The sequence below is a fragment of the Astatotilapia calliptera genome, chromosome 4 (genome assembly GCF_964374335.1).
Source record: "Astatotilapia calliptera chromosome 4, fAstCal68.1, whole genome shotgun sequence".
NCBI classification, from domain to species: Eukaryota; Metazoa; Chordata; class Actinopteri; order Cichliformes; family Cichlidae; genus Astatotilapia; species Astatotilapia calliptera.
In genome coordinates, this window is record NC_137425.1 from 7,371,073 (window position 1) to 7,383,541 (window position 12,469).

The following is a 12,469-nucleotide window of genomic DNA, read 5'->3' on the forward strand; positions in this document are numbered from 1 at the left end:
ATGGTGGCACGGTGGTTAGCAATGTTGCCTCACAGCAAGAAGGTCCTGAGTTCAGCTCCACCATCAGGCCAGGGTCTTTCTGTGTGGAGTTTGCATGTTCTCCCCATGTTCACATGGGTTCTCTCTGGTTACTCCGGTTACTTGGATGTCTTTTTCTTTCAAAAACATGCAATTAGTGGGGATAAGTTAATTGGAAACTCTAAATTGCCCATAGATGTGAATGTGAGTCTAAATGGTTGTCTGCATCTGTGTGTTAGCCCTGCGACAGACTAGCGACCTGTCCAGGGTGTGCCCAGCCTCTCGTCCAAGATAGCTGGGATAGGCTCCATCTCCCCCGCCACCCCGAAAAGGATAAGAAGCTGAGAATGGATGGATTCTGTGAAATTTCACATGCACAGTTTAACAATTAGAATGACCCTCATGTCATTATAATAAACATATAGTGAGTTAGAATAGCATAAAAAATTCCTCCATCCGAAAGTATACAAACCTACCAGTATACCTACCAGTATTTCTTCAGCTCATTCATCAGGTCTTAAAATAAAGTGGAACAATTACAAGTTAACCATTTAAGAGCCAGATTATTTCTTGAAAGGGACCAACTTTTTTTTAATGACATAATTTTCTCTATATTGTAAATCCATTCTAGAAGAGGAGATCCCTCTTCTGTTGGTCTTCCAGGACTCTGCTACTTGTCCCCTGACTTAAAGATTTTTTTTGCATTTTATTCTTCTTATCCAAACTATGATATACATCAATGTTAGTAACCTTTATATAAGAAAAACTCCCAAATCTGTCAAAAATGATATGATTAGATGTTCATTATTAGGAATTATTGTTCAACTAAAGGTTTTAGGACCTTCAGGGACGCTTTAAATATAATTTAATTAATCATTTTCCAAAGCGATTAATTAGCGGATTAGATTCTTATAAGAAAAAAAAGAAAGAAAGAAAAACAGTCAGAGTCAAAGAATTTACTAGAAAGACATGAAGGTGAGGAATGAAGAAAATTACTCAAACAGAGAGTCTATGTGGTAAAAAGCTGTCGATCTTGGCCTTCAATAAAAAGAAAAAATAACCAGTTTATATCGTAGTTACAACTGTACTTTGTCACTGAGGTTGAAAAACCAATCACTGCCTGTGCTACTCCTGGGTTATGTGGCCCAGTTAATCTCATCTTAAAGCTCACTATATTATCTTTGCTCAACATAAACAAATGTTGCAAGAATGTGGTGTTATGCAGACATGTCTTACACACAAGATCAGTGTTGTTTGTTTGGGTGCACTTCCACATGCACCCAGCAATTGCAAAATTTTGAGACAGTCTAATGAGTCTAATGTAAATCCCTTTGCCTATTTATGCTAGTCAAATGGGTGGAGCTGTGAGAAAGGTTTAGCTGTAACTCACTATTGTGTCATAACTTCATAGGATAAAAGATGCATGTACCTTGGAATTGCATATCGATTAATTTTACCTGTGGAAACAGATGATAACAAACACCAGCACTAACAAATGATGTTATAAAAGATAAATCTTCTCAAAGTTACTACACATAATAAGAGTGCCTTGTGAGTATGAACAATATGGAAAGTCCAACTAAGAGTCATAACCCCTGCCCCCTCCATGTCAAAATGAAACCAGGGATATTTGAGTTGTGATGTGCTCAGAACTCAATCATGTGATGTGCTTAATCATGGACTGCAAAAAGGGGTCACAGGTAAACATTGCTTCAGTGTTAGCCAAAAAAGGGAACCATCGCCTTAGATTACTTTACTATAAAGCTAGAAGCAATGCCTGTGTTAGCAGTTAAGTTGTTTATTATCTAAAAACAAAGTGGTAATTGTTTTGTCTATAAACATGTTAGAAAGTACTGAAAGTTTCCCATGATCATCAGATCACTTTCTTTTTCTGTCAGAAATTATAGAAATTTCATTTACAATAACATGAATGACATAAAAGCAACAAGTCTTTTTGTGCAAGCTAAACTTTCATTTAGTAAAAGGCTTTAGACTAATATGTACTAGCATACTTTTGATACCACTTTTTATTTTTTATATATTTATAAAAATAGTGCGTATTCAAAAAGCTTGTCTCTCTTACTCTGGGCCAGAAATTTCAGCTTCCGCACACTTACATACAGCAAATTGTTCAGTTTCATTACTGTCTGAGCGGAAGAGCACAGCGGTGCCGTGGTTTGCACGGTTACCTCACAGCAAGAAGGTCCTGTGTTTGAATCCATAAGCCTGCTGGCTTGTGGCTTTTTGCATGGTGTTTGTGTGTTCTCCCTGTGTCTGTGAGAGTTCTCTTGGTTACTCCGGTTTCCATTGATGGTTGAAAGACAAGCCTGTTAGGTCTTAATTTGAAATAACCAGTTGCACTGGAATGGTGGAATACATTTTGTAAGGAACATAAGCACCCCTGGCTTTAATCTCCTTCTTGTTATTGGAAAACAGACTTGAAAGAACAGCGCAGATAGGTCTGTAGACACTCAGTCTTACCCCACCCCCATCTCTCTTTGACCCTGTCACAGCAGACACCTTTGATCACACTAATCAGAGAACATCAGGAACAATTTTGACAGACTCAGGGTGGGACACGCACACACACACACACACACGCACACACACACGCACTTTGAGCCACGCAGCCGATGATGATGTTAAGAGAAGGATGCACGCAGCTCTCACGCTCTAACACCTTATTCAGAAAAGGCACTACTAATATACACACTGCTAGCTTTTAGAGCGGTGCAGCAGGACGTACACTATTTGCAATGATTATTTACACATGCAAGGAATGACAGAGCACTGGCAAGACTGTTCAGCAAATATTTTTGTCATAGCCTCAGCAATGTGCTTTTACAATCCTGATGTCCGGACAGCTGGCGAGCCAGGATTGGCAGCCTGCCCTGAGAAACCAGAGATGCCGCATCAACCAAACCAGCAGGGAAATGTGTCTTACACCACACCACACAGCATTCCTCTCATCGACAACACACTCTGCACAGGAACCCTTGGGCCATACAGTTTTTGTATTCACAGGGATGAATTGCATCAACTAGATGATATGATTAATGCAAACATTTGGGATTCCTCTGTAGACCACCAGTTCCACAACTATGAGCACGTTAGCTGTCATTCAGCTCGGGGCATATCGCAGTTTAGTTTACAAATTCATTCTTTTTTCAGTGTTAATGTCAAGGGATGCATTCACCTGGCAGTCAGGTTTCTTAGCAATCCTCACCCACAAACTGCTCCCAAAGCTGAGGGACCCCTTTCTTGCTCCCTCTACACAATTAAAGTGGGAATAAGACAAAAAGTGAGAAATGTGCAGTGGTAGACAGCAGAAAAGGGGAAGGGAGAATGAGAGAGCGTCTTATTTTGGCTAGTGTTCTTCAGTTCTCTCCAGCTGGCCTGATTGTGTAAACAGAGCAATTAAATGCTCTCAAGCTTTGTGGATCACACCCCAAAACAGGTGCTTTTACTCCCTCAATCCCCATCTCTCTCCCTCCCACCCACTCGCTCTGAACGTTGACCGTTTACACTCCAGGTGGCAGGTGCTCTTATATTAGTGGAGTCCTAGAGAGAGTAAAACACTGAGCCATATCTCATACAGATGAAGTCTGGGACCTTTTCTATTGGCTATAATTCATAAAGAAAAATGCATAAACAGGGCACGCAGAGAAGGAGAAAGTCAAGAAGTGAAAGTGCCAAAGGGTGTTTTCTTTAGTCTGTAATACCAGCTTTGTATCTTTGATTTGTGTTCTTCTGATGAACTGTAAAATGGTCTCTTTAACTCTATTAAAGAGGTTGATATAAACACAGTTCACAATCACAGAGATGGTGCAAACTAAGATGAAACTGACAAATAGCTGTAGGATTACATTTATTTACATATGACCTTTTTGGAATGCAGGCAATTATTCAAAGCTGCAAGCACAGTGGTTGAAGTAACAATCCCTTTTATCAATGTATCTTCAACCTATGCCTAGCAGAAAACAAGGAGTCTGTGTGTTCCACATGGGCATAAAAATTTCTCTATATTTTTGAAAACTGGTTTCTGCTTAGTTTTTACCTGCAGCCGCATGGACGAGCACGCTCTGGTTGGGTCGCAGGTTGCCAAAGTCAAACAGCATCATGTAGGCGGTGATGTAGTTGACAGGCAGGGCTGCTGCCTCCTCAAAACTCATCCCCTCTGGGATTAGGAAGGTGTGGTTTGCTGGCACCACTGCTACCTCCTGCCACAGCCCAAAGCGGTTCAGCACCATAACCTTATCACCAACCTGAAACAAAGAGCACAGCAAGACATGGGTGGAAAGAAATTGTAAATTCAGTTCTTGTAACCCGGGGGCCAGAGCTTGTTAGGGGGTAAATGAATAGTTATTATAGACGGTCTGATTACATTACATGCACATATTAAGTTAACACGTGAACAATTTATTTTCTTAACGAATCTGCATTAAAAATAATTAGAGATTATGGATGCAGAGAAAACAAGTGAGTGAATTAGCATCATGGACAATACTTTAAACAGCAAACTAAAGGTATAGATGAATGGAATGTAGGCTAAAATGAATGGATAAATCACTGAAATGGTTACAAGTTTTCCAGTGCAACTTGCAGCTCTACAAATGACTGGAACATGCAGAATTAAAATAAGATCCCATTTAAAATTCATTTAATTGAACACATTCGCATTATTGATGAGTAGTGTCGATGAGGGGATTTTTGAGTTCATCCCACCTGACAAAAAAGATTGACACCAAAGTCCTAAAGCACTGGAAAATCAGTAAGATATCTGTTTCCCACTAAAATATATCTGAATCCCGTGGACCACCTTACAATGATGTAAGCCAGGGAAAAACCTCTCCTTTCTGTCTCTGGGTCAATATTGTATCAACTGCAGAGTGACACATTACAATAATGTATGTATAACAGATTTTTAAACAATTTTCTTAAATAAGGTCTAAATTCTGCAATACTTTAACCGACTGAGTTCTTGAGATGAACCCATTTCACTGCTGGAGGCGCTGGTCTGTTCATCTCCTGCTATCTTTGTCTCATAGTCCTTAGTGCAGTGTGAATGATGCAATCCACAGAACAGAAATAATTAGACTAAGGTTTATTTTTATCTTATAGCAACACACACAAACATGCGGCCACCTCGGTCACCAAACTCAAACACTTTACTTTTAAAGTGTGGAAGCAAAGAAGGAAAGCGATAAACTAGAGCAGAATAAGAATAGTAACCAGAGCTGCGCCGAGTTTATAAAGGAAGAAAAACAGTGATGCAGTTAAAGAAAAAGAAGAAAAAAAAGATTTGAAGTTGTTAACTGCTTGCATGAAGATTTTGTTAGCTTTAAAAACCAACATGCATCGTATTAAAACATGAGAAAGAATTAAAGTATTAAATGCGATCAGGAAATAACACTCAAGAAGGGGAAAAAAACCAAACAATCACTACATCATAAGTGCCCTCTTGGCTCTTAATATGAGAAAACGTGAGAAGCATTTAATAATTTTGCCAGTGTACTGGTTTAGAACAACTTTGGTCCCAGGTGCAATGTGTGTTTCATATCCTAATCACCATCTTGTCCTTTTACCGCTCTCAGACTATCCTTATCAAAGCAGGATCCTCCAATTCGCAAAAGCCACAATTAGCCATGATATTACCCCCCCCCCCTCCCCCAGCGGGCTAACTAACCAATCAGGAGAACTTAGTCGAGGGACACAAGAAACAACGACAACTGTAGCATTATAAATCTTTTCCTGTTTTCTTCCTCCCCCCTAACCACAGCTCCTGACATAGCTCACCCTCCCACCTCGTTTCCACTCTCCCCACTTTTTCTCTTCCCTTCTTTCACTTCCTGACTCCTTTTCCTCTTATAACTATAGAATGTCTTCCTTCCCCTTCTCCAGTCCCGCGTCTCATCCTGTCTGTGACTTCTTTGACATCCCCTCTTTCATCACCAGTTCTTCATCCTCCGTTGTCTCTTTCTGTCTTAACCATCCTTTTTCTTCTTTCCCTTGTGAGGAGTGTCCCGTATCACCTCTTCCTCATCAGTGAGACAGGACAATGGGGCCCATCTTCTCCCCTGGCTTCTCTCCACCCATCACAGTCCCTGCCAGATTCTTCCCCATGGCTGAGCATAAGACAAGCTCTCGCCTCCTGGGAACAAACCCTCTCCACCCGGGCTTCTCTAATGGTCTGGAGGGAGCCATGCGCCTCGCTGTCTATCCATTCCAATTAGAGAGATCTCTCTCTCTTTTCATACCCTCATCTTTCTGTCTAAAGGCTGAGTCATTTGGTATATTTCAGAGTATACTATCACTTTTTTACCACGGGCTACTTCCCTTGGCTTGCTGACAGCTCTCTCACATTTCCATCTCCTTGTCTTTTCTTACCGCTGGGATCTTCAAATTCATCAACCTCTGTGATTTAATTGGGGGTGCAGTGTGGTACAAATCGATACGCGGGGGAGTTCAGGCGTTTACAGGAAACAAACATGACTCACAAATGCATTTGCAGCCATTCTTCCATGCCCATGTAAAGCATGTGAGTTACTGTCAGTCACACAGAAGCTGCGTAGGAACATTCAAGGCCAAATAAACCAGCCTTGTGACTCTTCTGTTACAACATCTTCACAGTGTGACAAACGCATAGCCTCTTCTTGCACTTCCTTTCTCTGCCTTCATGCTGCATCAGATGTAGTTAGGGTGAGGAGTGCAGGCACCTTGAACAAAGACATTGTATATGAATGGACTTAATCAGATAGTGATTCAATTTTGGGGTATGCAAGCCTCCTAGTCAGCTGCTTTGTGGCTTGGAGCTTTGATGATGTAGGCAAAAAAATTATCAAGTTTAAAAAAAAAAGAAAGGTTGAACAAAGTCAGGTTCAGGCGAAAGATAAAGGCTAAACATAACACCCACACAGCTCTTGTGACTCCTGTGAATAAAATTAAAGCATACATATTTCTGCTGCATCAGTAGGCGTTAGGTTCAACATGGAGTTTGTATGGTGTTAAGGCCACACCCAGCTCCCATCCAGCAAACTACGTGATGGTCTGCAAGCTGTTTTTTGCTTTTTGCACTCACTTGCTGCATCTCTATATTTTATCAATCATCTTTTTTCCCCTCAGATGAATTAAGAAAGTCTAGTTGTTCACCTTTAGAAATTTCCAGAAGAGAAAGGAAAGCACGCGTTACAAGCTCAAGAAGACAATAGAGAAAGCTGTTCTTTAGAAAGCCAGCAACTGTTACAAGGCCAGAATAAGTGAAGGCAGCACGACAGAGCAAGTCGCCGATAGCCCAGCGGTCATAGACAGAATTAAGAGCTTATATGAAAGGAAAAAAAGCTATAGATAAAGGCAGGGGAGGATTGATGGAGGAAATACCAGACTGACAATGTGGGCCAGGGAGATAATTGAGAACATATGGGCGAGATCCTCATCGAGGGAGAACATTTTTAAAGCTGGTCTGATGTAAAAAAAACAAACAAAAAACAAAACATTAAAAAAAAAAAAACGCTGATGTTTAGTGTCACGGGAGCTTCAGGGTGATTCATTTTTTTCTGATCTTACTCAGTGTTTTACTTTTCCCCACATTTGCTTGCTAGGGTTATTTCAGGTGACTCAACTCCTGTAATACTTCAGTCAACTTATAGTTCTTTGAAGGGAAAGTTACTGATAGACAATGGAGGAGAAAAAAATCAATAAAAGGAGGTCAAGATAGAGGAAAAACCAGCGTACGGGACTGTTTGATCCATGTACTGATTTGAGTTTCAAAACAAATATTGCTTAATCTTTGAACATAATCTAAAAATGTTTAATAGCCTTTATCTATACTTCAAGAATTTTAGTAAACTACAATAAAGAGCTGAGAGCTCTAAACTATAACTTCACAGTTTATTACTTTAATGAATAATTACATATCCTTGCTGCATTTCCTTACTTAAGTTTCTTATAACAGGACATCAGTGTTCTTGCAATTCCCCTACTTCTTGCACCACATGTGTATGTGAATACTGTCCTATTCAGCATTTTAACAAACTTCCTGAAGATGAATCCTGACCAGATGTCATTAATTGCTATGGGTGTCTTAGTCAGGGTGGCCCATAGCTAGATAAACCTTAACTCTCTCTTTGGCCAGACAAACACCAAAAACCCATTCACACACCGGCAACAGAGTCTAAATACAAAACCACCTGTTTAAACACAACAACACTTTTAAAGTCATGCTTTGAAGTGAGAAATTTAGAATCCCACGAGTCTTTGCACTCGCCAAAGGGGGGAGAAAGTGTAGAAGCATTAAAAAGACTCAAAAACACTACTGTACACAGTTTTCTGTATTTTAAAGCAGTTCTCATGCATTTCAGAAATTAACCTAAAGCATTGCATATCTAATATGCTATATCAATGTTTTGGAAATATGAAATAAAACGGATTGCACTCTACTTAACCACTGTTTATCTTACTTTATTTAATTAAGAAGCAATAAATTTATTGCCTTTATGTATTATATATGGGAAGAAAGACACTCAGACACTCCCACTGTTGAATGTCTTTGTGTGCATATGTCTATCTGGGAGAGATACAGGGCAGACAAATAATGCAGCAGTGGGTGATGAGCCTCCCAAAAATTCTGTGCCATCAGGGGTCAGCACATTCCATGTGAGTCAGCTGCCAAAAGATTGCAGTGATCTCTATCCATTAGGAAGATTGTCTCCTAATTCTATAAGCTAAAGGCCGCAAGGGGATGTAGGAGCGTATCGATAGGCTGTGTGTTTCTATGTGTGCTTTGTGACCTTTAAATCAAATCAACATCCCTGACAATGTGGAAAGGAGCAATGAAGTATTCTTGAAACACAGGGGTCTTCGCTTTCTATGATGTCTGGCTGCTGTAAGTTCACCCATCACCAATCATTTAATTAACCCTATTACTGTTATCCTGCAATAGATTAGCCATCCATCTAGGGATCCACACCTTACAGACATATGTGCCACTCCCTGTCAGATGGACTGATTCTGCACTTGCATCACATGGTGTTGTCCACAGATATTAACTGGACGATGTGAGAAAATCTGGTACTAGTACAACAAGCAGCGTGAGTCATCATTGGCTGCTTTGTAACGCTTGGGTTCTTTTTTTTTTTTGTTTAAAAACCTTTAAAAGGCGTTACCGTGGTGATGCCATGCTGCTAGGAGACAAGACATAGATTCATATGGCTCATCGTGCAATTTAAGACAGACACCAATAATCCTGCTGCCATCACAACGCATCGTTCTTTGTGGATGACAATCAAGGTGGAAGGGGCTTCAATATTCTGTTTAATTTACTTAATTGTCTGAGAGCGCACTGGTTTGAACTTTTGATGTTGAAACACTGGGTTAAAGAGATCTCTGAGCACAGGACATATGATTCGATATCTGTTGGAACATAGTGCGACTGATTCAGTTTCTCACACCATGCTGTCTGTTGCGTCGCGCCTCGCCCTTTCCATTCGTGTGTGCGCCATCGTCGCTCCCGGTAACAAAAGGCGTCGGTGACTTCGGTCTCCGCCACCGGTGTCAAGTCATAATATTTACTGTGACAGCGTTCCATATTCTCCAAAATAAAATGCCTATTAATTAGCCTAACATTTTGCAAGTAGAGCCATGTTTGTATACCCATTAGCCACTCTTTTAAATAATTTTCCATCAAAAGTGCTCGTTTTCTTACACCTAATCGCTTCCTTCTTTTTCTTAACAAAATATGATAGGCTAATAAACACATGAACGCGTTAGTAGCTTTAATTCTGAAGGCAGAACACACTCATTTCCGGTCTTGTCCACGGTGTCTCCAGCTAACTTGACGCAACACGCCGCACCATGGCGCACATCAAAGCGCAGCATAGCGTAGGTGCAGCAAGGATGGAAGGCATCCCACAGATTACATGTGTTTATATAGATTTAGACTTTCAACATGAATGTTTGGTGTGAAAAGAGAATCCTTCTCAATCTCAGCAACTAGTTTGTACTTGAAGTTGCTCAATCTAAGTGCGCACTGGTAGCGCAATTCGAAAACCGGGGAGACAAGAGGGGCGACGCCTCTGTTGGCCGCATTGTGCACAACTTGCCTCATTAACACACTTTTGGCTTCTTCAAAAGAGATGAAAAATCAACATGAGCACACTGACATGCTTTATTGCTTTTCACGTTAAGACAACAAGTGCCATCTGCTTTCTACGCAGAAGTGAATGAATGGATGTGAAACCACATTAGCTCAATATTAAACCAAAAAGCCGATTTATATTATCCCCGTATTTTGGATGAATTGCCCTGCAATCGATTGATGACGTTAAATTAATTTAATCGTGGAAATGGAAACCCGACCGCTACTTTTTTCCAGTGAAGGGAGAAAAGCCTGACACGCCCATGCCCAGATGTAACAGTTCGGCCCCAAACTGAATGAAATACATATCACCAAAACATTAAAACAAGCACAGCAAGTTTTTTTATATGACACAGTAAAAGAAAGAAAAGGCAACAGCTAGTTTGTGCTTACTTTTCTGTCTGTTACTTCCTCCCCTACAGCCTCCACCACCCCGGAGCACTCCATTCCCGGGGTAACCGGCGGGGACGGCAGCCGGTCGTACAGCCCCTGTCTGGCCATCAAGTCGGCGAAGTTCAGTCCGCATGCCTTGACCCGAACCAGGACCTCACCAGCCTTGAGTGTCGGCTTGCCTTTCTTCACCTGCAGCTTGACTTTATCATACCCCCCGTAGCCGGTGAGCACCAGAGCGCGGTAGGTGAAGGTCTCCTCTTCAGGGACCTTCTCGGTGGTCGCCGCCGGGGTGGCCGCTGCCTCTGCGGCGGCGGCGGGTGGGGACTCCGTCTTGGGTGGCTCGGTTTTGGGCTCCTCGGTAGGTTTGGTTTCCTGCTTTTGGTCCACGGCGTTTTGCTGCTGAGCAGGTGCGTCTTCTCCAGACATTGTGCAGACAGTGATGAGCCTAGAAAATCACTTGGAGGTTTTTTTGACTTCTTGTGCTTTTGTTGCCGTGGACGGGCTTGCTGCTTTCAGTCAGATGCTTGACTTGCAAGTAAAAGAAAATGTGAGGGACAGAGCTCCTTTTTCAGCAGTCTAGCATGGAGACGCGACCCGTGCAAAGTGGGCTGATCAGTGGCCAGTGGTTGTCAACGCCGCGCTCTGACAGAGAGTGTGAGTGGGACGAGACATAGGCAGTCTGGAAAACACGGAGTGCTGATGAAGCTTGGGGATTGGCTTGTATGACTGGGTGGATTTGGCTGTCTGTCTTTGACTATAGAATGAGCCTATATTGCATTAAGCAGAGGGATGATTTACAAAAAATGTCAATTAAGACTGAAAGGCAAGTAAAGCAATCCTTGGAAAAACGTTCAAGCCTGCTATTCCTTCCAATCCTCTTAAGAATATTAAGGTGCTGTGGTTAAAGGAAAAAGTAGCTTTAAAAATAGAAAAGCACTTCAAAGAAAGCTGCAGTTAAAGATTAATACAAGATTAACTACACCATGTGACACAAAAATACCACCATAGACTCAGTAGGCTTTTCATTTTAGGCACTGAATTATATAAACATGTTTATTTAATATTTCTTTTAGCAGGAATGTGTTGGCTGTTTACTGCAGCCTGTTTAACAGTGAGGTTTGTGGAACACCAGGAGCCACAGGAAACGTCTGTTTATGCTGCCTATTCTGCAGTAGGATTTGCAGGAACTTTGGACCTGCTTACTGCTCATTGTTGTAACTTCCCTGCACAGACAGCTCAGAAAAAAATATGAGCTTGTGTTGAGGTCAAGCCAGTGTTTGATGAAACGATATAACCTGCTTTGTGTTATCCTTCCACAGAAAGGAGGATCCAGAGCCACGGGGCAGGATGACTCTTCCAAAAGTGGAACACTGGCACTCATAACATTCCCAGCTTTACTGTGAATATTATTCGCTGTATAATTTTAGAATTTTTTAGAAGCTTGTTGCGAACAAAAACATACAGCAAGTAGCACACATAGCTGCTTATATTTTGTCCCAAACAGAAACATTTCCACTCATCAGCTCAATGCCTTTAGAGTTGAGGACCTAGCCCAGTGTTCAGAGAGCTGTGACCACAAGAGGAGTGGTGAGACACCTTGTGGCTGTAAAGTGCCACTCAGCACAAACTCAGCAATCAATATCCCACAGCAGTGTAATGATGTAGGATGCAGGCATTATTGATCTGTCACTTTGACACAATGTTATAAGGCAGATGTCTATTGTTTCCCAACAGCACTGAGCCACTCTGTACATCGCTATGTTCAGGTTTCTCACATCTGAGAGGCCTTTCTTCACTTTAACTATGACAAGTCAGGAAAATGGCTTCATGTAGCAGCGACAAAGGGGCTTCGAAAACATGTCCATCACAGAATAGGCTTGCAATTAAAGGAAAGTAGGACCAAAGATGTACTGGACACCTGGTGTA

General features: G+C 41.4%; 1 protein-coding gene across 1 annotated transcript in view; it reads right to left on the reverse strand.

Annotated features, from left to right (window-relative positions):
• vat1 (vesicle amine transport 1) overlaps nucleotides 1-11,187 on the reverse strand; it is a 28,881-nt gene extending 17,694 nt beyond the window's left edge. The window contains exons 1-2 of the mRNA XM_026164325.2: nucleotides 10,544-11,187; nucleotides 4,076-4,283 (exon numbers count right to left, since the gene is read on the reverse strand). Coding sequence (XP_026020110.2) covers nucleotides 4,076-4,283; nucleotides 10,544-10,969 — 634 coding nt within the window. The 5' untranslated portion in view covers nucleotides 10,970-11,187. The remainder of the gene's footprint in view (nucleotides 1-4,075; nucleotides 4,284-10,543) is intronic.
• Nucleotides 11,188-12,469: the final 1,282 nt, after the last annotated feature.